Source organism: Bufo gargarizans, chromosome 7, assembly GCF_014858855.1.
Source record: "Bufo gargarizans isolate SCDJY-AF-19 chromosome 7, ASM1485885v1, whole genome shotgun sequence".
Classification (NCBI taxonomy): Eukaryota; Metazoa; Chordata; class Amphibia; order Anura; family Bufonidae; genus Bufo; species Bufo gargarizans.
The window spans coordinates 107,499,956-107,525,127 of NC_058086.1; the positions used below are offsets into that span (position 1 = coordinate 107,499,956).

Here is a 25,172-nt window from a genome sequence, read left to right on the forward strand (position 1 = left end):
TCATGCTTTTTAGTTAGACCCATGTTGAGGAGGAGGCCCAGAAAAGTTTTAATTTCGGAAACTTGGACTGGTTTCCACCGGAAAGGCTGGGCATAAAAGCTTCCCGGGTTAGCGGTTATAAATTGTGTGGCATACCGATTTGTTGCTGCCACAACTAAGTCTAAGAGCTCCGCAGTCAAGAACAGCTAAAAAAATCCCAGGGCCGAACCGATCTGAGCTGTCTCAACCCGAACTCCAGACTGGGCGGTGAAAGGGAAAACTACAGGTGCGGCTGAAGTTGGGGACTGCCAATCAGGGTTTGCCAGCACCTCAGGGACTCTAGGGGCTCTACGGGCACGTCTTTGCGGTGGCTGCGACGGGGTCACTACTGCACGTGCCACCGTACCAGCTTCAACTGCCCTTCTGGTGCTCGCTACTTCACCATGTTCTACGGCAGTGCTGGTACTAGGTCCAGGGAGGGCTGGGCTGCTGGTGTATGCCTCACCACGTAATCCGACAGCGCCAGCCCCACTCTGCTGCTCTTGAAGCGGATCCTGCGCAACCTGCGGTCTAGCGACACGGGGCCGGGTACGCCTGGTGGTATCAGGGACCTCAGCCTCCTCGTCCGAACTTTGGGTCAGAGAGCCACTGCTTTCTACAGGTTCGTATTCTGACCCGCTGGATTCATCAGATGAGGGTTCCCATTCCTCATCCGACTGGATCAGAAGCCTGTAGGCCTCTTCAGAAGAATACCCCCTGTTTGACATTTTGGGCAACTAAATTTAGGGGTATTCCCTGAGACTACCCAAGAAAAAAAAGCAAGCCTGTCTTACAAAGGGGAGGCTAGCGAAGTACCGGAGGCCGCTGCGGTTGATAAAAAATATCAAAACTGATTTTTTTATCGCCGCAGTGCGTGTAAAGTGATTGTGCAGTGATCCCCCAAATTTTTTTTTGTCACTGCGGTGGGGCGGGCGTGGGTGAACGCACGTGTGGGCGACCGATCAGGCCTGATCGGGCAAACACTGCGTTTTGGGTGGAGGGCGAACTAAAGGGACACTAATACAATTATAGATCTGACCGTGATCAGTTTTGATCACTTGCAGATACTATAAAAGTACAAATGCTGATTAGCGGTACGCTAATCAGCGAATAACGGACTGCGGTGCGGTGGGCTGGGCGCTAACTGATCCCTAAACTACCTAACCAAGGGGCCTAAACTATACCTAAAACCTAACGGTCAATACCAGTGAAAAAAAAAGTGACAGTTTGCACTGATCACTTTTTTCCTTTCACTGTGATTGACAGGGGCGATCAAAGGGGTGATCAAAGGGTTAATTGGGGTGCAGGGGGGTGATCTGGGGCTAAAGTGTGATGTTTGGTGTACTCACTGTGAAGCCTGCTCCTCTGCTGGATCCAACCGACGAAAAGAACTAGCAGAGGAGCAGGCAGCCATATAACAGATTATATTTACAATTATGATCTGCTATCTGGCACTCTGATTGGATTTTTTAAAAATCAGCAACCTGCCAGCCACGATCATTGCTAAGTGCGTCATCTTGCGTCTCGCGAGATGACGCGTATATGCGCGACTGTGCGCAGCGCTGCCGCCTCCGGACCGCACATCTGCGTTAGGCGGTCCGGAGGCGGTTAAAGTCCAGCCTTCTGTGCAAGTGTATTGACAAGTGGAGCCAAAGCTATTCTCAGCCCATGGATGAATGCATGTAAGTGATCCGTGCTGAGGAAAATTGAGGGCCCCACATGTAACAGCTAAAACAGAAATAAATATAATCTGAAGTCAAGTAAATACTGTATGTTACATTCTAATAACTACTAGAGTAGCATAAAATAGTGTACTAGCTGTGGCATTAGCAAGAAAATGTTTAAAGGCAAACTTTGCATTGGCACCCACACCCATAATAGTGGAGGTCCCATGGAGGGCATATAAATTGTATAGAAAAGTTACTTACCCTTCCAATTTGGATTTCTGCAGATGTTAGGATATGAGGAGTGTGAGAGAAAAAGGGAAATCATCTTTTCAGCTTAAAGGGACACTGACAGGCCCAATAAACATATTTAGCTATATATATGACTGCACATGTCTTCTAATGTGTATTAAAATCATATAAGTATACCCCCTGTCCACCATATAAATATAGTAAACTCATGTTTTATAACCTAATAGAATTGTCTTCTTTCTGCCCAAGGGGCGGCGTTTCAGCTTCACTTGCGCCCAGCCAACCTCGCTCCAACTGCTGTTTTGAAGCGCCGCCCAGCTCATCAATATTCACTTCGCTGGGCGGCTTCTGCTGTCCCCGACGTTCCGAGATCCCATAGCTTTCTATTCCACGCCACAGTATTGACTTTTTAGGCTCTGCTGTGCACACCACTGAGTTAGGGTGGGCTAGCCGGACTAGGACGGGCGTCAAGGGTGGGGAAATATTACTTTGTGTATTCCTACATTGTTATATTGGTTGTTAATGTTTAGTAAAGTATTATTAGTTACTAAAAGCTGGAGTTTGTGTCGCTTTTCTCGTCTGTGACTTTGCTGTATCTTGGGGAGCCCATCCCGGGACACGGCTTATAAAATCACTTTAATAGTGTTTGAACCAAGGATTTTTGACCTTCTGTATACAAAAATAAACTTCAATATACCTTCACATTCGGGCAGGTCTTCTGTCCATTGGCCTATAGAGCCACATGTTGTTTTAATAGATCCCTTTATTTTCCATCCTTCTGAGCAAGTGAATTCACAAGTGGAGCCAAAGCTATTAACAGCCCATGGATGATTGCATGTAAATGATCCATGCTGAGGAGGACTGAGTGCATCGCACGTAACAGCTGCATAAAAAAAAAAAATTATATGTTGGACCAATAGCTATTATTTTGCTACTTACAGTATAGTCATCATATAAAAAGTAAGGTCAAAATAATTTTTTTCAAGTAAAAGTCAACTATTTTGCTTTAAAAATAGTAAATGGATAATAGTAAACTCTTACCTTAGCCCATCACTCCTGCAATCGCCACCCCTTGTTTATCTACACACAGATTGGCTCATTTATCATTCAGGGTTGTTTTTATGTCAGTTTTAAGTCTGACTTTGCTTTGTGTGCCTTCACCAAATTTATGCAATGGTGCACTTTAATAATATACTGTATGTGGCGTGAGTGCATTTGGTTTGCACCTTTAGGTATAAATGTAGACTAGGGGTTTGCATGGAGTCAGAAGTAAAATTTTTGTGACATTATGAAAAGTCACACATAGTAAATGTACAATAATCCCAGTCTCATCTGAAGTTTTCGTCTACAAAATGGAACTCTTGCAGCATTGCTAAAATACCCAAATATCGCAAAAATTGCAAAAAGTAGCAGAAAAAGATCTGTGACTTTTTTAGACGAGAAAACAGACATATTATAGTTAATAAATGAGCCCCAGAGACTCTGCATATTATTGTTGTATCTGTACGTAGCTTGTCCCATTTGAATTGGACTGAGCTGCAGTAACCGGCACAGCCACCATATAGACAAGAGCTAAGCTTTGCTTGCCACCCAGCGCCGTACTATTATGGCGCAACAAACTCCCGGCCACCGGGCATAATTGCTCGGGAACCGGGGTGCGATTGCCATGCAGCCATGTTAGCTAAGGGCTCCATTTCCGCTCTCCTGTAGCCCTGATCGCTGCTATTGGCCGGATTCAGCACTTGTTTACTACTAGGTCAGGCCAGTGTTTTGGATCCCCTGCCAGCGCTGCTATTGGCTGGAACAACACTCCAGCCAATGGCAGCGCTATAGCTGCACAGGAAGAGGCAAGAACTTCCCTGCATGCAGCCATTCTAGCCGGTGACTGCATGCATAGAGGTTGTGTGCTGCTTGGGATTTGTGGGAACTCCTTCAAGACTGTTGGAAGACCATTTCAGGTGACTACCTCTTGAAGCTCATCAAGAGAATGCCAAGAGTGTGCAAAGCAGTAATCAAAGCAAAAGGTGGCTACTTTGAAGAACCTAGAATATGACATATTTTCAGTTGTTTCACACTTTTTTGTTATGTATATAATTCCACACGTGTTAATTCATAGTTTTGATGCCTTCAGTGTGAATCTACAATTTTCATAGTCATGAAAATAAAGAAAACTCTTTGAATGAGAAGGTGTGTCCAAACTTTTGGTCTGTACTTTATATATTTCAGTTAGTGTCAGTTTAGGTTTCTGCACGAATGCACCATTTGCATGTGTGCATTTTGCAGAGCACTGTAGAGAGTTTTTATACTACAGTTTTTGCACACATGCACGATCTGTGTGAGTGCGTGCGTGCTGCAGAGCACCGATCAGTAGTTAGCTCAGTAGCTTCTGCACATTTTTTGAGGTTTTGTTTAAAAAAAAAAAAATATTGGGTGTGAAAAAAGAACTGCAGTTAGTGGTTTTTAGTTAGATTTTTATATATATTGTAGGAGAGTCCCCGGAATAATAATGGACGGACGATACGTGCCACCAGAGGTCCTGGCCTCGGTGGAGTAAGAACCGGATCATTGCGGTTACAGCGGCGAATGCTGCTGGCGCAGCGTGTCCGGGCCGGTTCTTACTGGGAACAGGTAAAGAGTGGGGGGGTGCCTGTTCCCCATGGCCAGCCCAGGTTTTTGGTGGAGCTGGGCCTTTAAAGAACCCAGCCTGCTGATGATGGGGGTGGGGTGTGTCTTGCTGTGCTGGAGATTTCCACAGACAGAGTCAGCGCTGGTGAAGGAGAGTCTGGGCGCAGCACACATTGAAGGATAACCCTGGGACCTGTGGTGCTACGAGCCGAAGGGGCTCTGGCCTGAGGGAGACAAAGGCAGGTAGCTTACAAGCCTGCAGAACTGCTGTGGTCTGTCCAAAACAAGGTGACTCAAACCTGCTGTTTATTTCCTATGGAAGGACTTTTGTTTTATGCACTAGGTGAATATGCCCCTGTGTGGTCTGCACATTGCCTGTTATGCCTTTGGTGTGAATAAAGTCACGGTGTATCACAAAGACTGTCTGTGATTGCCTCAATACTGCCGCCACTACCGTAGCCTACCACGAGCACATCCCCACAATATATATATATATATATATATATATATACTCACCTAAAGAATTATTAGGAACACCATACTAATACGGTGTTGGACCCCCTTTTGCCTACAGAACTGCCTTAATTCTACGTGGCATTGATTCAACAAGGTGCTGATAGCCTTCTTTAGAAATGTTGGCCCATATTGATAGGATAGCATCTTGCAGTTGATGGAGATGTGAGGAATGCACATCCAGGGCACGAAGCTCCCGTTCCACCATATCCCAAAGATGCTCTATTGGGTTGAGATCTGGTGACTGTGGGGGGCATTTTAGTACAGTGAACTCATTGTCATGTTCAAGAAACTATGTGAATATGCCCCTGCGTGGTCTGCACATTGCCTGTTATGCCTTTGGTGTGAATAAAGTCACGGTGTATCACAAATACTGTCTGTGATTACCTCAATACTGCCGCCGCTACCGTAGCCTACGACGAGCACATCCCCACAATTGGTGGCTTGGAGCGGGCATTCCTGCAGTGAGGCAGGCCTGAGGCAAAAGTTGTGTTGGACTGCATGTCATATATCAGGCCTGCAAGTTTTATGGTTCCTGACAAGATGGAGGAGGCCATTAAGCACCTGATTCAGAGTAATGTACAGCAGCAACAGGCATTGCAGGCTCAGAGGGAAAGTAATGAGCTACAGCAAAAAAGACATGAGGAGGCTATGTGTGCACAGCAGCAAACAAACAATCTCCTAATGCAGCAGCTGGTAGCCATGCAAGAGTCGGTGCGAACATCCCTGCAAGGAGTTTCAACTGCGACAACCCCGACTGTGTCTACCGCCAGGGACAAAGTCCGATCCGCCCTGAGGAAAATGGGTCCGGGAGATGATATAGAGGCATTCCTGATGGTGTTCGAAAGAACCGCGGAGCAAGAGAGGCTGCCGTTGGAGCAGTGGGCCGAGGTGGTGGCGCCTTTTCTGGTGGGGGACGCACAAAAGGCCTATTTTGGCCTCAGCCGCGATGAGGCCAAAGACTATGAGAGGCTAAAAGCTGAGGTGTTGGCCAGGTTGGGGGTAAACACCTATGTGTGAGCGCACAGGGTGTATCAGTGGGTGTTTGCCGAGTCTCGACCCGCCCGGTCACAAGCCTATGACTTACTGCACCTAGTAAAAAAATGGCTTCAGCCTGAAATATTGAGCACTTCTCAGATGGTTGAAAGGGTCGTGGTCGACAGGTTCGTGCGTACCCTCCCGAGAGCCATACAGCGCTGGGTGGGACAAGGCGATCCAGGCAACCTGGAACAACTGGTTAGCCTGGTGGAGAGGTATATGGCCACTCAGGATTTGGTGCGGGACTCAGCGGTACTACCGAAGTCACGTCAGCCCCCGTTGCCGACCCGAGATCCTAAAAAGAGATCCCACCACATAAGGAGGGGACTGGATCTCCAGTCCGTGGGAGGAATACCCTGGGGAGGAGGGAGGCTGCGAGGATCAGATGTTGGCATTGTCAGGACTGGGGACATGTGGCATCCAACTGCCCTAGGGCATCCGAACCCATGGACTGCGGGTTCGCTCGCCGGTCCTCTTTTTATGCCCAACCGGTGTATATAGCTGACCCCCTGCTGGCGGCGGACACCCCTCCGGTGTGTGATGTCGTTGTTAATGGACAATCCGTGCAGGCCCTGCTGGACTCTGGGAGCCTGGTAACTCTGGTCCATGAGTCGCTGGTAAAGGAAAAACTCCCAGAAAGGCGAACCCTTACCATTGTCTGTATACATGGGGATCGCAGGGAGTATCCCACCACTAAGGATACCCTGGCAGTGTGTGGAAAGGAGTTACCACATGTCGTCGGGGTGGGGAGACAGCTCCCTTATGCCGCAATATTGGGGAGGGACTTTCCCCTGTTCTGGACTTTGTGGAGGAACGGGTTGCCTACCTGTGGGGAAGGAAAATGTCCAGGTCCCGAGCCCGAGGACCCCGAGGCAGGGGCCCCAGCTGTAGGGGTCACCGTAGGGGAGGTAGAGTGTAACCCTGACCGGTTTCCCCTAGAAGTATTGGCGGGTGAGACAGTAGAAAGTTCGTCCATCCTGGATCTGGAGGTACCCCGAGAAACCTTCGGGACCGCACAGCTTCAGGATTCAACGTTATTGCGGGCTAGAGAAGGTGTGTCGGTGATTAATGGTGTTGCCCAGCATCCCGGCGCCAATATCGTATTTCCTCACCTGGCCTATAACCAGGACCTGTTATATAGGGTAGACAAGGTGAGGCAGGAGGTGGTGGAACAACTGGTGGTGCCCCAGCCTTACCGGCGAATGGTCTTGGACTTAGCGCATGCGCATGTGTTGGGTGGTCATCTGGGGGTTAAGAAAACGCTGGAGCGAATTCTACAACAGTTCTATTGGCCTGGGATATATGAGGAAGTCTGGAGGTTCTGTCAGTCCTGTCCAGTGTGTCAGTTGACTAGCCCCCAACCTCAGTATCGCAGTCCACTGGTACCTATGCCCATTATAGAGGTGCCCTTCGAAAGGATCGCCATGGATCTGGTAGGCCCCATTATTAAGTCAGCCCGAGGTCACCAACACATCCTGGTAGTGTTAGACTATGCCACTCGCTATCCGGAGGCGGTCCCATTGCGCCATACGTCGGCCAAGGTAATAGCTAAAGAGCTCATGAGTATGTTTGCCCGGGTGGGGATACCAAAGGAGATTCTGACGGACCAGGGGACACCCTTTATGTCCAAAATAACAAAGGAATTGTGTAAGCTATTAAATATTAAACACCTGCACACGTCCGTCTACCATCCCCAAACCGATGGGTTAGTAGAACGGTTTAATAAGACCCTGAAGTCCATGCTAAAAAGAGTCGTGGCTAAGGACGGGAGAGATTGGGACTTACTGTTGCCCTATGTTTTGTTTGCGGTACGGGAAGTGCCCCAGGCGTCCATGGGGTTCTCGCCCTTTGAGTTGTTATATGGGCGACATCCCCGTGGGCTACTGGATATCGCTAAGGAGGCATGGGAGCAACAGCCTACGCCTCATAAAAGTGTGATAGAGCACATCGGAAAAATGCAGGACCGAATAGGGGTCGTGTTGCCGATCGTCCGTGAGCACATGGAAGCGGCACAACTGGCCCAGAGTCGGGTATATAACCGAACCGCCCGGGTAAGGACATTTCACCCGGGTGACCGAGTTCTTGTACTCGTGCCCACGGTCGAGAGTAAATTCTTGGCCCGGTGGCAAGGACCCTATGAAGTTAAGGAGACAGTGGGCCCAGTTGATTACAGGATATACCAGCCAGGGCGGCGGAAGCCCGAACAGGTATATCATGTGAATCTACTAAAACCTTGGAGAGACAGAGAGAATTTGTTTGGAGACAGCCCGCCCTCTGTCGGGACGTCAGGGAGTGACCCGGGGTCACCAGGTGTTCCGGAGAACGCCGCTGGGGTGACAATAGGGGACGGACTGTCGACCAAACAAGCACAAGAGGTGAGAGAATTTGTTAGTTGGAATAGGGACGTATTCTCTGACCTTCCTGGACGTACCACCTTGATCGAGCATGACATTGTCACCGAGCCCCGGGTGAAAGTCCGCCTAAGACCATACCGAGTACCGGAGGCTCGGCGACAGGCCATTTCGCAGGAGGTAAGATCGATGCTACGTCTAGGGGTCATAGAAGAGTCAAAGAGCGAGTGGCCTAGCCCGATTGTCCTTATTCCCAAACCGGATGGTTCATTACGGTTCTGTAATGATTTTAGGAAATTAAATGAGGTATCAAAATTTGACGCCTATCCCATGCCTCGGGTAGACGAGTTGATAGAGCTGCTGGGAAAAGCCCGGTATTTTTCCGATCCTAGATCTCACGAAGGGCTACTGGCAGGTACCTCTAACGGAGGCGGCAAAGGAGAAGACGGCCTTTGTCACCCCGGAGGGGCTTTTTCAGTATAGGGTGTTGCCTTTTGGGTTGCATGGCGCTCCGGCTAAGTTCCAGCGTCTGATGGATGTCGTCCTCAAGCCCCATCACCAGTATACCTCCGCGTATCTGGATGATATAGTCGTGTTTAGCCCAGACTGGGAGGGTCATTTGTCAAAACTTCAGGCAGTGATAGATTCTCTAAGGAAGGCGGGGTTAACTGCCAACCCAAAAAAATGCTCGGTGGGACTAGAGGAAGCTCGCTATTTGGGGTATGTGATTGGACGCGGAGTCATTAGGCCCCAAGTGAATAAAGTTGAAGTAATCCGGAATTGGCCCAGGCCTCGTACGTCCAAGCAAGTACGGTCATTTTTGGGCCTGATTGGGTACTACATGAGGTTCATTCCCCATTTTGCCACCTTGGCAGCCCCGTTAACCGGCCTCTTGAAGGGTAGAAAGTCGGTGATGGTTCGCTGGGGGGGAGCAGGAGGAGGAGGCGTTCTCCCGTTTGAAGTCGGCCCTATGTGAGTCCCCGGTTCTGGTGACGCCCGACTTCAAGCGGGAGTTTGTAGTTCAAACAGATGCCTCGGGAGTAGGACTAGGGGCTGTGCTTTCCCAAGAGCTCAACGGGAAGAGCACCCCGTGGTTTTTCTAAGCCGCAAGCTTACCCCAGCAGAAACCCGGTATAGCATTGTGGAGAGAGAGTGCCTCGCCATCAAGTGGGCACTCGAGTCTCTCAGATATTACCTTCTCCCCCGAAGCTCCCATTCCACCATATCCCAAAGATGCTCTATTGGGTTGAGATCTGGTGACTGTGGGGGCCATTTTAGTACAGTGAACTCATTGTCATGTTCAAGAAACCAATTTGAAATGATTCAAGCTTTGTGACATGGTGCATTATCCTGCTGGAAGTAGCCATCAGATAGGTACATGGTGGTCATGAAGGGATGGACATGGTCAGAAACAATGCTCAGGTAGCCCGTGGCATTTAAACGATGGCCAATTGGCACTAAGGGGCCTAAAGTGTGCCCAGAAAACATCCCCCACACCATTACACCACCATCACCAGCCTGCACAGTGGTAACAAGGCATGATGGATACATGGTCTCATTCTGTTTACGCCAAATTCAGACTTTTGAATGTCTCAACAGAAATCGAGACTCATCAGACCAGGCAACATTTTTCCAGTCTTCAACAGTCCAATTTTGGTGAGCTGGTGCAAATTGTAGCCTCTTTCTCCTATTTGTAGTGGAGATGAGTGGTACCCGGTGAGGTCTTCTGCTGTTGTAGCCCACCTTTCTTTCCCATTCTGACATTCAGTTTGGCGTTCAGGAGATTGTCTTGACCAGAACCACAACCCTACATGCATTGAAGCAACTGCCATGTGATTGGTTGACTAGATAATCGTATTAATGAGAAATTGAACAGGTGTTCCTAATAATTCTTTAGGTGAGTGTGTGTGTATATATATATATATCTATATATATATATATTTCAGTTAGTGTTAGTATAGGTTTTTGCACGAACACACCATCTTCTTACGTGCATTTTACAACCACTGAGCACCGATCAGTAATGTCCGTTACTGATCGTGTCTGCTCAGTTTGCACTGCAAAGTTGTTTTTTTTTTGTTGCAGAAAAGATTTTGTTTATGTACAGCAAAGACTTTTTTGTGCAGACTTTTTTTGTACAAAACACAATTTTTTTGTGCCCAAAACTTTTTTGTACAAAATATAACTTTTCTTCTAAATTTAATTTCAAATTTATTACAAGCCCTTTCATGTGAAAACACTACATACACACCCCTCACACTAAGGCCTCTTTCACACAGGCGAGATTTCCGCGCGGGTGCAATGCGTGAGGTGAACGCATTGCACCCGCAATGAATCCGGATCCATTCATTTTTATAGGGATGTGCACATGAGCGGTGATTTTCACGCATCACTTGTGATGGTTATAAGAGAAAATAATAGCATTCTTAATACAGAATGCTTAGTAAAATAGGGCTGGAGGGGTTAAAGAACTTGATCGCGCAGCCCGGCTTCTCTTCTTTCTTTTTCTTTGCAGGAGGAAAATGACCTGTGGTGTCTTCACTTTGCTCATCACATGGTCCGTCACATGATCCACCACCATGGTGATTGATCATGTGATGAACCATGTGATGAGCGCAGTGATGTCATCAAAGGTCCTTTGCCCAGTCCCTGAAGAAAGAAGAAAGAAGAGAAGCCAAGCTGCCAGACCTTAAGTGGATTAAGGTGAGTTAAATTATTTTTTATTTATTTTTTAACCCCTCAAGCCCTATTTTACTAAGCATTCTGTATTAAGAATGCTATTATTTTCCCTTATAACCATTTTATAAGCGAAAATAATACAATCTACACAACACCAAACCCAAACCCGAACTTCTGTGAAGAAATTCAGGTTTGGTTACCAAACATGACAATTTTTCTCACGCATGTGCAAAATGCATTAAGATGTTTTGCACTCACGTGGAAAAATCGTGCATTTTCCCGAGACGCACTCGCATCTTATCCAGCCCAAATTCATGACGCCCGTGTAAAAGAGGCCTAAATAACGGTTTCCACATTTCAAATGTCACACCCAATAAAATAAAAATGGCCTGTCCACTCCAAAGAGTGTACTCAGTTCAAGAGGCATACGCCATGCTTACCTCCAATACTGAGACTGCCAGCGAGGGAGAAGAGGATGCCATTTTCCTCTACTCCTCTACCCCCTCATCATCATCCACTGATAAGGGACCCTCTAGAAGGCACCCCAGGGTAGCAGTGGAGGCAGCTCCCCAGGATGAGCCCCATATGGACCCCACCCCATGATGATTATCAGCCTCAAATTCCAGAGATTGTGGGAAACTCTGGAATCCAAACTGATTGCACGGGCTACACAGAAATCTATTTTTTCTAAATCTTTTTCAGTGAAGATTTAGATTTAGTAGTTTATTACCCAGAACCCTACATCGCCATTCGCAAGACACCTTGGTTGGACCCCAGTTACAGCAGCAGAAATGAAAATCTTCTGGGTGCTTCTGCTGCATATGGGGCTTGTTAAATAAACTGAAATTAAACAGTATTGGAGTGTGGATGTCCGGAATATATTTGAGTCGATTCAAAAATTCCGCCCCAAAATGATCCAACATTCAGCTTTTTAAAATTTGGCCCATACTTGACCACTTTAGCACCAAGTTTGCTGAAGTGTACACCCCAGAACAAAATATCTGCATAGATGAGTCCCTGGTACATTTCAAGGGGTGACCCTCCACTCTAGGAGTTAGTGGGTAGATTGTGTGGGACTTACTGCACCCACTTCTGGATAAGGGTTACCACCTCTATGTGGATAACTATTACACCAGCATACCCCTATTCATGTCCCTAACTGCCAGAGGTACTGTGGCTTGTGGCACAGTACGCAAAAATCAGAGAGGCCTTCCTAGATCCCTGGTAGGGCAACCACTGAGAATGGGTGAAAGCAGAGATCTCCTCCATGAGAACATGCTGGTGGTTAAGTACAAGGACAAGAGGGATGTCCTTGAACTGACCATCATTCACAATAACACCAGCTCTCCTGCCGCTGTACGTGATACCACTACCACTGTCCCCAAACCAGACTGTATTCTGGACTACAACAGGCACATGGACGGGGTTGATCTTTCAGATCAAGTTCTGAAGAGTGCCACATGAAAAACAAAAGTGTGGTAAAAAAAAGCTGGCCGTACACATTGTACAGACAGTAATGTACAATGCGTACGTGCTATATAAGTCTAGCGGACACACAGGGAGATTTGTTCACTTTTAAGAAGTAGTGATCAAGGCCCTAATTCTTCCAAACCAAGCAGAAGAGGGCTCCAGCACTTCTGTAAGTCACAGTGGCCATATTGTACCAGGACAACATTTCCCAGCTGAAGTCCCCCAGACAGCAAGAAAGGGAAGGACCCAAAAAATATGCAGCGTGTGGTCAAAAATGTGTATTTGGAAGGAAACCATTTAGCACTGTGAAACCTGCCCTAAAAATCTGGCCTGTGCATGAAAGAGTGTTTTAAAGTATACCACACATCCATGGAGTATTAATTTAATTTCATCCTTTATGCTCCCTGTTAGTTTTCCACTTTATTTCTCTGATTTAGTCCACCTTGCTTCCACTTTATTTTCTGTGAGACAAACGTTAGGTCAAAAGTGCCCTTTCCACCTCTCACAATGTTCGTACTGGGGTACTCTTTCCAAAATAGGGTCACTTCTCGGGGTTTTTAATTTCTGGGGACCTCATGAACTTAATTTAATGCAACATGGCAGCTAAAATCCATGTCTGTTTATTCAGGCATGCAAAAAACACATTTAGAGCCATGCTGTGTGCCCATACAGCAGGCTACAAACAAATATGGGGTGTTTGCAAAAAGGGGATGAAATTGGGGAACATATACTGGTGTGTATTTTCTCCTTTAACTCCTTGTGAAAGTGAAAAATTGGGGTCTGCTAGTAATTTTTCATTTTTACAAATGTGTGCTTTAAAATGTTTTCTCAAGTGTTTCTGTCCGCTGTGAGACACCTGTTTGCTGAAAAGTACCCTTTTCATCACTTAAAATGTTCGTACAGGGGTTCTCTTTCCGAAATGGGGTCACTTTTTGTTTTATTTTATTTCTGAGAACCTCAGGAATTTATTTGATGCGACATGGCACCTAAAATCCATGTCAATTCAGGCTGGTCAGCAAAATTCATATTTTCCAGCTTGCCTGCTGTGCGCCCATACAGCAGGCTAAAAGCACATATGGTGTGTTTCCTGAATGGGAAACAAAATGGGGAACACATCCTGGGGTGTATTTTCTTCTTTAACCCCTTGTGGGGTTTCCAGAATGGGGTTACATTTTGGGCGTTTCCACTCTAGGGGTACCTCAGGGTGTCTTCATATGCGACATACAGTCAGGTCCATAAATATTGGGACATCGACACAATTCAAAAATGTTTTGCTCCATACACCACCACAATGGATTTAAAATGAAATGAACAAGATGTGCAACCAAGTATTAAAAAGTGAACGTTTAATTTCTATTATGCTGTCCCATTACTTTTGGTCCCTTAACAAGTAAGAGGCACATATGCAAACTGTTGAAATTCCTACACCGTTCACCTGATTTGGATGTAAATACCCTAAAATTAAAACTGACAGTCTATTCTATTTTTATAATAGCAATTTGCATATACTCCAGAATGTTATTAAGAGTGATCAGATGAATGGCATAGTCCTTCTTTGCCATGAAAATTAACTTAATCCCCCAAAAAACCTTTCCACTGCATTTCATTGCTGTCATTAAAGGACCTGCTGAGATCATTTCAGTAATTGTCTTGTTAACTCAGGTGAGAATGTTGACGAGCAGAAGGCTAGAGATCATTATGTCAGGCTGATTGGGTGAAAATCAGACTTGACCTGTTAACCATGGTGACCTGCAAAGAAGCGCATGCAGCCATCATTGCGTTGCATAAAAATGGCTTCACAGGCAAGGATATTGTGGCTACTAAGATTGCACCTCAATCAACAATTTATAGGATCATCAAGAACTTCAAGGAAATAAGTTCAATTCTTGTTAGGAAGGCTTCAGGGCGTCCAAGAAAGTCCAGCAAGTGACAGGATCGTCTCCTAAAGAGGATTCAGCTGCGGGATCGTAGTGCCACCAGTGCAGATCTTGCTCAGGAATGGCAGCAGGCAGGTGTGAGCCCATCTGCACTCACAGTGAGGCGAAGGCTTTTGGAAGATGGCCTGGTGTCAAGAAGGGCAGCAAAGAAGCCACTTCTCTCCAAAAAAAAACATCAGGGACAGATTGATCTTCTGCTGAAAATATGGTGAATGGACTGCTGAGGACTGGGGCAAAGTCATATTCTCCGATGAAGCCTCTTTCCGATTGTTTGGGGCATCAGGAAAAAGGCTTGTCAGGAGAAGAAAAGGTGAGCGCTACCATCAGTCCTGTGTCATGCCAATAGTAAAGCATCCTGAGACCATTCATGTGTGGGGTTGCTTCTCATCCAAGGGAGTGGGCTCACGCACAATTTTGCCCAAATACACAGCCATAAATAAAGAATGGTACCAAAACTGTTTTTTCAAATATTCGTCTAGGCCTCACCACACTCCAGCCAAGCTCCTCTCCATACAGGAACACACAGGGTCACTAGTGGGGGGGGGAGCAGGGTTGCTAGTGAGATGACAGGAGGAGGGGGAGCAGAGTCACTAGTGAGGTGATAGGAGGAGGGGGAAGCAGGGTCACTAGTGGGGTGACAGGAGGAGGGGAAGCAGGGGGAGCAGGGTCACTAGTGGGGTGACAGGAGGAGGGGGGAGCAGGGCCACTAGTGGGGTGACAAGAGGAGGGGGGAACAGGGTCACTAATCTCCCAATTCCTCATCAAAGAGGCTGAAAAGATTCTTTTTATGGCGCATCACTGCAGTATTTGTTGATCACACCCAGATGTAGCAGACCTGTGTTTGTAATTTGTGCAGGATATACAAGATAATAAGTGGGTTCCCTGCACAATCCAACCTTATGTACTGTATCATACAGGAGACACCCCTATGGCCTGATGACAATGACAGTGTGTTCCTCAGCGATTAACCCTTCCATTGCTGGCAGCCCTGCAACAATTTCTTCATGTCAATGCAGAGAACAGTAATAATTTATATAGGTAAGACGCGGCACTCTTGTCTATTTAGACCGTGGTGCTTGTTGTGCTGGCTTCCCAGCCAGATGTAATGACCGGCGTCACGCACAGGGAGGGAAAAGGGAAAGCCCTGACCAAGGGAGAGGGAAAGGTGGTGACCCCTGACTCACCTTGCGGCTGGCACCTGACTGCCCTGACGTCCCTAGATGGGTTCCTCACCCGTGCGCCGATCACGTGCCTAAACCCAGGCTTTCCCTAAATTGAGCCCTAGGTAGTGAACGGGCCGGTGGGATCGCTAGTCCGCACCACTGACACTAAGTGGAAAACACCAGGGAGAGGACAGACAATACAGACAAACATATAAACCCAGGTGGGCGACAACAGCAGACCACAAAGGCCTAACAGGGATCCGGAGAGTAACGTTCTGGAACAACAACTTGAGAACGCAGCAACACAGCTCTAGTGGGTCAGTATATAAGTCCAGGCAGGAAGCTCTATATCTGGCAACAAGAGAAGTGTGAGAGGGGAATATAAGGAGGTTGGGAGTGCTGGACAAGGAACAGCTGAGGAGAAGGAGCTACGGATCCCTGAGTGAGCCAAAAAGGGTTGCAAAGCAAACCCAGAAAGCTACCATGAAGAAACAGCCCTATCTTACTACATAGAGCGCGCAGCCAACCGCTGCGACTTCCTGACCCCGGGTATAACGGAGTCAGGCGTGGTTCTTGACACCCTTGTGACTCCAGAATCATTCATTGAAGAGAAAAACAACAGCACTCAATACAAGAACTTTTGTTCCGGTTGTTTATTTTATGGTCACTTCACCAATTTGAGACGTTTCGGTCGTAGGACCTTTATCAAACACTGTGACAATAAGAAAATATTCCATAAGTATACATAACAATGGCAACATCAATTAGAATATACGTCCATGTCACCTAGTACCGCCAGGTACTACTGACACCTTACATACTTAGTACTAATCAAATACAGTTACAAAAAAAAAAAATCTAAAAAAAAGTCAGAAAAAAATGTATGATACAAAAAGTTCATGTACATAGCTCTAGCTCTATATATACTTTGTTGTCTTCAATTTATTATTGGAAAACAAGAACAAATTAAATTGCAGCAGTCAAGTAAAACTCCATATCTGTTAAATAGACATTCAGGATAAATATTTTGAATTTCATGAGATAGATATTAAATGCTGATGTATATAGGAGTATATAATCTACAATCTGCGATCCTTTGATACAAGCAACAGCCAATACAGCCTGGGAGCGACCTAAATCCCAGAGCAACATTGAAAAGTAGAACATTCAGATGCATATATGGCTATTAGGGTAGAACCGGGTGCCCCATAAGGACAAAACAACACTTACCAAGTTGCCGTGGAGAAAAAATGTGTGAAGAATAGAACCAATGGTGTATCCACACCCATATAGACGCTGAGGCTGAGAGGTGCATGTGGCTAGATATAGCCGGCCCGGAAGCAAGTGGCCGAAAACCGGAAGTAGCCTATGCGTTCCAAGCTGGAACGCATCCACCTCTCATATGTCCTCAAGCAACTATTACTGCTCCCCATACTCAGGGGGTAATATGTATGTCTTTATGTGAACTGGGAATGACAAGAGTATAGGTGACATATCTGTGTATAGTTATAACTAAATCACAACAAGGACCGCAACCGTAAGTGCGTTCCAGCCGCGACTGGAAGTAGCCGATGCGTTCCAGCTTGGAGCGCACCGGATCCGATCCTCCTATTCAGACTGACCATAATAGATTCTATGTGGTGAATTGGCTAGTCATAAAAATCTAGGGACAATGTTGAGCAGATTACTATAAGGAAGATATGCTAATCTAGAAGTTAAAATGAGCCAATCATCAACTGTGAGAGAGAGATGACAAAATAAACCGAGAGAGAAAAAAATGGAGAAAAAAGGAGAAAAATTGAGAAAAGAAGAAGAAAAATGGAGAAAAGAACAATAGGGATCAAGGGAAGAAAAGAGACCAACACCCAAAAGGATACAGAAAATGACGGCAAGCATGAAAAGATAAACGAATATTAGTAGTTAGTAATAGTTTATACTGTTTGACACATATATCAATGACGTCACAGTTATTCAAATAAAAGAGGACAATTCATAATCCCTATTGAGCCCCTTAGGTTCTAGCAGGGGCGTACACAGAAATCATTGGGCCCCATAGCAAGAATTTAGATTGGGCCCCCATGCCCGTTCCTAGTCCCTCCTACTATGCACCCTGGCTCCTCTCACTACCCTCCCTAACTTCTCCCCTGCCCCACCTCATGCAGAAGTATTTTGTTCTACAAAATGGCAGTACTCATGCCGGATCCCAACAGACCCATTAGGGTACTTTCACACTTGCGGCAGGACGGATCCGACAGGCTGTTCACCATGTCGGATCCATCCTGTGGCTATTTCGCCGTGCCGCCGCTCCGTCCCCATTGACTATATGGTGCACGGCGAAAGTCGCCGGACTAAAAAGTCAGACATGCAGTACCTTTTAGTCCGGCGGCTTTCGCCGTGCACCGCCATGCTGCGCCAGAGCTCCGCCCCCGTTATAGTCAATGGGGACGGAGCGGCGGTCGCGCGAAATAGCCGCAGGACGGATCCGACATGGTGAACAGCCTGTCGGATCCGTCCTGCCGCAAGTGTGAAAGTAGCCTTATAGAGAATGGGATCTGATAGGTCAGGTGTTCAGCATATATTGACAAGAATCTGGGGCGTTACATGATGTAATACCACCCAACTTTCCTGCTGTCCAGCATGGCACATGCACATGCGCATAGACATAGAAAAGTTTGAGGAAGTGAGTGCCCCCCTTCCCATATCCTCTGTGTCATGCAGGACAGCTGAGAGACACTGTCATTACTCGCTATCCTGCATGACACATGTGCAGAGACAGGAGTCTCTGGGAAAGCTGGGTGAACCCCTCCCCCCTGCCTTTCCATGTAATTATTATCTGCACAACTCCCACCTCCCCTCATATCTTCTCAGGCCTCTGCACTTGTGCCATGCAGGACATCAGGAAAGCTGAGTCACATTACATAATAGCACCCAGCTTTCCTCCTGTTCTGAATGACATATGTGCAGAGGAATAGCCTGGGAAAGCTGAGTGACCCCCCCCCCCCCTGCACTGTCCTCACCAACAAGTGGTCACTTACTTCATTACTGGTGGGGTAGTGGCAATCCAGAGAGGAATCAGGCATAATGGAGCTAACAGGCGGGAGGCGGAGCTAGCCGGCGGGAGGCGGGGCTAGGAGGCGGGGCTAGCAGACGGAAGACAGTTAGGAAGATAGACGGGGGCGGGGATTCTCCTCCACTGCGGGCCCCTCTTCCTCACGGGCCCCATAGCAGCTGCGTGGTCTGCCTATATGGTAGGTACGCCACTGAGTTCTAGGCTTTGTAGTCTATGTGTCACGACTGTGACTGATCCAGACAGGTCTGGGAGGAGAAGGTCGCAGCGACTTGCTACTCGCGATAGCTTGTGAGTTTGCTCTGTGGTTCAGGGTATGTCATCAGGGTTTTGCCTTGTGAACCTTTTTGTCCTGACTGGGAGTTTGTAGGCATCCTTCTCAGGTGAGTCCTGTCTGCCACTCCCAGCTACTATATTAGTTTCAGTTTCACTTGCAGTCATTGCCAGATATAGTCCTTACTTCCAGTGCTATTCTGACCTTTGAAGGAGATCGTTTGATGGTATTGCTGTGGAGCTCTCGTCTGGTGTGGACTGTCGTTATTGGGATCACCTTCTCTGCTCGTGACTGGATAAGTCTATCTATGTTTGATTGTTTGTTTGTTTGTTGCTGTCTTCCCCTGTTGTTCTCCTAGACGTGAGTGATGGTGACTTGTGCTCCCATCTGCCTTTCCCCAGTCTAGTCTTGTTAGGGTGACTGAGGGTTTAGGCATCCTGCTCGCCGCACGGGTTCACACCCCGTCTAGGGTATCAGGGCAGACAGGTGCCAGCTTAGGGTTAGTCAGGGGTGACCGTTCTATTTCCCATCCGTAGATAAGGGTCTCCCTTCCCCTCCGTCTGGTGCGACACGACTGCTGCTGGGATAGCGGTCGTGACACTATGTATCCAATAAGCCTCTTGTTTTTAAAGTATTTGTTGTCTATTACCACCTCTTCTTGGTAAATCTATTTTTTCTATTATTTGAAATTTCAGTTGGGATACATTATGCTTCATTTTGTAGAAATGGTGAGGAACTGGGAGTAGCAGGTTCTCACATCGGAAAGTAGACTTATGTTGACAGATGCGATCCCTAACATTCTGGGTGGTCTCCCGCACATATATTAGGCCACATGGACATTTCAAGAGGTAGACTACATATTTAGATTGGCATGTATGAAACCCTTTGATTTGTATGGACTCCCCGGTCTGTGGGTGATAGATTTTGTCCCCTTTCATTACATTCGAACACTGTGCACAATATAGACAGGGGAACGTGTCCTGTCTTGCTTTTCCTAATAAGCGCTGAGATTAAGATGGTACTACTCGGGCCAATATCCGCTCTGACAAGCCAATCCCTCAAATTTTTTGGTCTCCTACTGCATGGTAGACATAGTGTCTGAAATTCCTCTATGTTGGGAAAGAACGGGCAAGTATGTTCCAGTTCTTGTTGAGGATGTTCACAATTTTGTAGGAATATGGATGATAAGTGTGTACAAAGGGAATTCTCTTTTTGGTCCCATTTTTTTGTCGTGAACTGGAATCTGAATTTGGTGAAATTATTGCCATGGGATATCCTCTTTGTTGGAATTTGTGAGTCATTTCTAAAACTCTTTTCTGTTTGTTCTCCTCTGATGTCACTTTTCTCGTGATGCGTTCAAACTGTGATCTAGGTAATTTTTTTGTAGAGGGTGCATGACAACTGTTGTAATGGAGTAGATTATTTCGATCCGTTGGTTTACGATACAGATCTGTATGTAAGGAACCATCCTTTTTTTTAAGAACCAGAGTGTCAAGGAAGCTGATACTATGCTGATCGTAATGTATTGTAAATTGCAATTCTGGATAGATGGTATTTAGATATGAGTGGAAGCTGAGGAGTTTATCCTCTGAACCTTCCCATAGACAAAAAATATCATCTATGTATCTTTTCCATATTTTAGCATGTTGTAGGAATAGATATTGCGGATATACATGTTCAATTTCGAACCTTGTAATGTACCCATTAGCATAAGGTGGCGCTGCATGTGACCCCATTGCGGTCCCTTGTTTTTGTATATAAAAGGAGTCCTCAAACATGAAAAAAAATAATTGCAGAACTATAGCAAGAAGATCCAAATAGAATACCACAAGTTAAGGTGTTGTATTAGCTTCCTCTAAAAGGAGTTTAGTGGCCCTAATGCCTTTTGTATGATGAATGGACGTATAGAGGCTATTTACATCCCATGTGACAAGATAGCATTGATTGGAAAGGGGACCTATGTGTTGAATGACGTTCAGAAAGGCAGTTGTGTCTAACAGAAATTACTGAGTGGTTTCGATTAATAGGGTAAGGGCTTTTTCTAGTAAAATAGAGAGAGGGGCCAGAATTGAATCAGTTGAGGCAACGATGGGACGGCCTGGGGGTTTGTGGAGAGTCTTGTGGATCTTGGGAAGTATTTAAAATACAGGAGTGATGGGATGTTGGTTGGTCAAAAATTTTATGATGTCTTCATCAATAGTGCCCTGTGCTAAATGGTAGGTAAGTGTAGTTTGAATCAGGGATGCTATCTTAAATGTGGGATTAGAGAACACTTTCTCATAAATATCCCTATCACCGAGCTGATGTAGAATTTCTTCTCTATAATCTATGCAATTCATAACCACAATGGCTCCGCCTTTGTCTGCGGGTTTAATTACTAGATTACGATTTTTAGTAAGTGTTGTCAAAGTCTGGCACGTTCCCCTGTCTACTTTGTGCGCAGTGTTCAAATGTAATGAAAGGGGACAAAATCTATCACCCACAGACCGGGGAGTCCATACAAATCAAAGGGTTTCATACATGCCAATCTAACTACGTAGTCTACCTCTTGAAATGTCCATGTGGCCTAATATATGTGGGGGAGACCACCCAGAATGTTAGGGATCGCATCTGTCAACATAAGTCTACTATCCGATGTGAGAACCTGCTACTCCCAGTTCCTCACCATTTCTACAAAATTAAGCATAATGTATCCCAACTGGAATTTCAAATAATAGCAAAAATAGATTTACCAAGAAGAGGTGGTAATAGACAACAAATACTTAAAAAACAAGAGGCTTATTGGATACATAGACTACAAAGCCTAGAACCTAAGGGGCTCAATAGGGATTATGAATTGTCCTCTTTTATTTGAATAACTGTGACGTCATTGATATATGTGTCAAACAGTATAAACTATTACTAACTACTAAGGCTACTTTCACACTTGCGCTTGATCGGATCCGTTCTGAACGGATCCGATCATATTAATGCAGACGGAGGCTCCGTTCAGTACGGATCCGTCTGCATTAATAACTTAGAAAAATTTCTAAGTGCGAAAGTAGCCTGAGCGGATCCGTTCAGACTTTCAATGTAAAGTCAATGGGGGATGGATCCGCTTGAAGATTGAGCCATATGGTGACCTCTTCAAGCGGATCCGTTCCCATTGACTTACATTGTAAGTCTGGACGGATCCGCACGCCTCCGCACGGCCAGACGGAGAGCTGAACGCTGCAAGCAGCGTTCAGCTGTCCGCCTGGCCGTGCGGAGGCGAGCGGAGCGGAGGCTGAACGCCGCCAGACTGATGCAGTCTGAGCGGATCCGCTCCATTCAGACTGCATCAGGGCTGGACGGAGGCGTTTGGGTCCGCTCGTGAGCTCCTTCAAACGGAGCTCACGAACGGACCCATGAACGCTAGTGTGAAAGTAGCCTAATATTCGTTTATCTTTTTCAGATGCACTAAGAACCGGACCCCCAACATGCTTGCCGTCATTTTCTGTATCCTTTTGGGTGTTGGTCTCTTTTCTTCCCTTGATCCCTATTGTTCTTTTCTCCATTTTTCTTCTTCTTTTCTCCATTTTTCTCCTTTTTTTTCTCCATTTTTTTCTCTCTCGGTTTATTTTGTCATCTCTCTCTCACAGTTGATGATTGGCTCATTTTAACTTCTAGATTAGCATATCTTCCTTATAGTAATCTGCTCAACATTGTTCCTAGATTTATATGACTAGCCAATTCACCACATAGAATCTATTATGGTCAGTCTGAATAGGAGGATCGGATCCGGTGCGCTCCAAGCTGGAAAGCATCGGCTACTTCCGGTCGCGGCTGGAACGCACTTACGGTTGCGGTCCTTGTTGTGATTTAGTTATAACTATACACAGATATGTCACCTATACTCTTGTCATTTCCCGGTTCACATAAAGACATACATATGCAGAGCAGTAATAGTTGCTTGAGGACATATGAGAGGTGGATGCGTTCCAGCTTGGAACGCATAGGTTTTTGGCCACTTCCTTCCGGGCCGGCTATATCTAGCCACATGCACCTCTCAGCCTCAGCATCTATATGGGTGTGGATACACCCTCAGTTCTATTCTTCACACGTTTTTTCTCCACGGCAACTTGGTAAGTGTTGTTTTGTCCTTATGGGGCACCCGGTTCTACCCTAATAGCCACATATGCATCTGAATGTTCTACTTTTCAATGTTGCTCTGGAATTTAGGTCCCAGGCTGTATTGGCTGTTGCTTGTATCGAAGGATCACAGATTGTAGATTATATACTCTTATATACATCAGCATTTAATATCTATCTCATGAAATTCAAAATATTTATCCTGAATGTCTATTTAACAGATATGGAGTTTTACTTGACTGCTGCAATTTAATTTGTTTTTGTTTTCCAATAATAAGTTGAAGACAACAAAGTATATATAGAGCTAGAGCTATGTACATGAACTTTTTGTATCACATTTTTTCCGGACTTTTTTCTGAAAAATTAGTTTTCAGATTTTTTCTGATATTCTCTGTAACTGTATTTGATTAGTACTAAGTATGTACGGTGTCAGTAGTACCTGACGGTACTAGGTGACATGGACGTATATTCTAATTGATGTTGCCATTGTTATGTATAATTATGGAATATTTTCTTATTGTCACAGTGTTTGATAAAGGTCCTACGACCGAAACGTCACAAATTGGTGAAGTTGCCATAAAATAAACCACCGGAACAAAAGTTCTTGTATTGAGTGCTGTTGTTTTTCTCTTCAATGCAGAGAACAGAGCAGTGATTTATCATCATCCAGAGTGCTGCTGCCTGGCTTACATAAGGGCAGCCTGTCCTCAGCACTTTCCTCTTTATCTGCAATCAATGGAAATGGAGGGTAAACAGTGAGCTGCAGATAGAGGTAAGTGGCCTAATCACATCCTCAAACCCTACTAGCCTGGGGGGTAATGAGGACCAAAATAGGGACCGGGAATTAGAGACATCATACAGCAGGGATCCCATATGGATGGTGGAGACACAGGGCGGGGCTGAGAGAAAAAAAAAAACAGGTGTGCACTACGCAACGCCATCTGTGGCAAAGTCCACCTAACTACGGGTACGTGGACCAGTAAGCACGGTCAGGGACGTTATATCTCCCTAACAGCACACTGGGTAAATGCAGTGGCGGCTGGGCCTGAGGCGGATAGCAGTTTGGCGTATGTCCTTCCACCACCGAGGATTGCAGGGCGCTTCAGTTTGCCTCCTGTTCCTTCCTCCTCCTACTCCGCTTCCTCATCCTCTACTGGCTCCTCATCCGGTCAGCGCAACACCTTCACAACCAACTTCAGCACAGCCAGGGGTAAACGACAGCAGGCAGTTTTAAAACGTATCTATTTGGTGGACAAACCCAACACTGCGCAGAAGCTGTGGACGGGCCTTGAACAACCGACCGATGAGTGGTTGGTGCAAGTGAGCCTCAAGCCCGGCCTGGTGGTGTGCGATAATGGGCGAAATCTCGTAGCAGCTCTGGGACTAGACGGTTTGGCGAACATCCCTTGCCTGGCGCATGTGCTGAATTTGGTGGTGCAGAGATTCCTTAAAAATTACCCAGATATTTCAGAGCTGCTGCAGAGCAGTCTGCGCGTGCTTTCGGCGTTCTCACCCTGCTGATGCTCGCCTGTCAGTGCTGCAGCGTAACTTTGGCCTTCCCGCTCACCGCCTCATATGCGGGAAGGCCCGCGGGAGTTTCAGCTGCAGCACGCAAGGGTGAGTCGCTCTGCGGAACAGCACCACTTCACCACCAATGACTGGGCCTCCATGTGTTCCTTGTTGCGCTGTTTCGAGTACTCCACCAATATGGCCAGTGCCGATAACGCCATTCTCAGCGTTACTATCCCACTTCTATGCCTCCTTGAAAAAATGCTGCTGGCAATGAAGGAAGTGGATGTGGCACAGGAGGAGGAAGAGGGATTATTTCATAGGGTTTCTGGCCAGTCATTCACAAGTGGCTCCGAGGGTGGGTTTCTGCACCCACAAACGCCAGGTACACAATTGTCCAGCCAGGGCACAGTTCTGGAGGATGACAAGGTGGAAGATGAGGGACCATGTTCATAGCAGGGTGGCACCCAGGCCAGCTCATGGCCATCACTGGTGCGTGGCT

At 46.3% G+C, this 25,172-nt stretch overlaps 1 protein-coding gene across 4 annotated transcripts in view; it reads right to left on the reverse strand.

Annotated features, from left to right (window-relative positions):
- Window positions 1-25,172, reverse strand: part of SELL (selectin L) — a 982,371-nt gene that overhangs the window by 431,744 nt on the left and 525,455 nt on the right. For all 4 annotated transcript variants that reach the window (XM_044300881.1, XM_044300880.1, XM_044300879.1 and 1 more), the window contains exon 6: window positions 2,632-2,817. In XM_044300881.1, coding sequence (XP_044156816.1) covers window positions 2,632-2,817 — 186 coding nt within the window. The remainder of the gene's footprint in view (window positions 1-2,631; window positions 2,818-25,172) is intronic.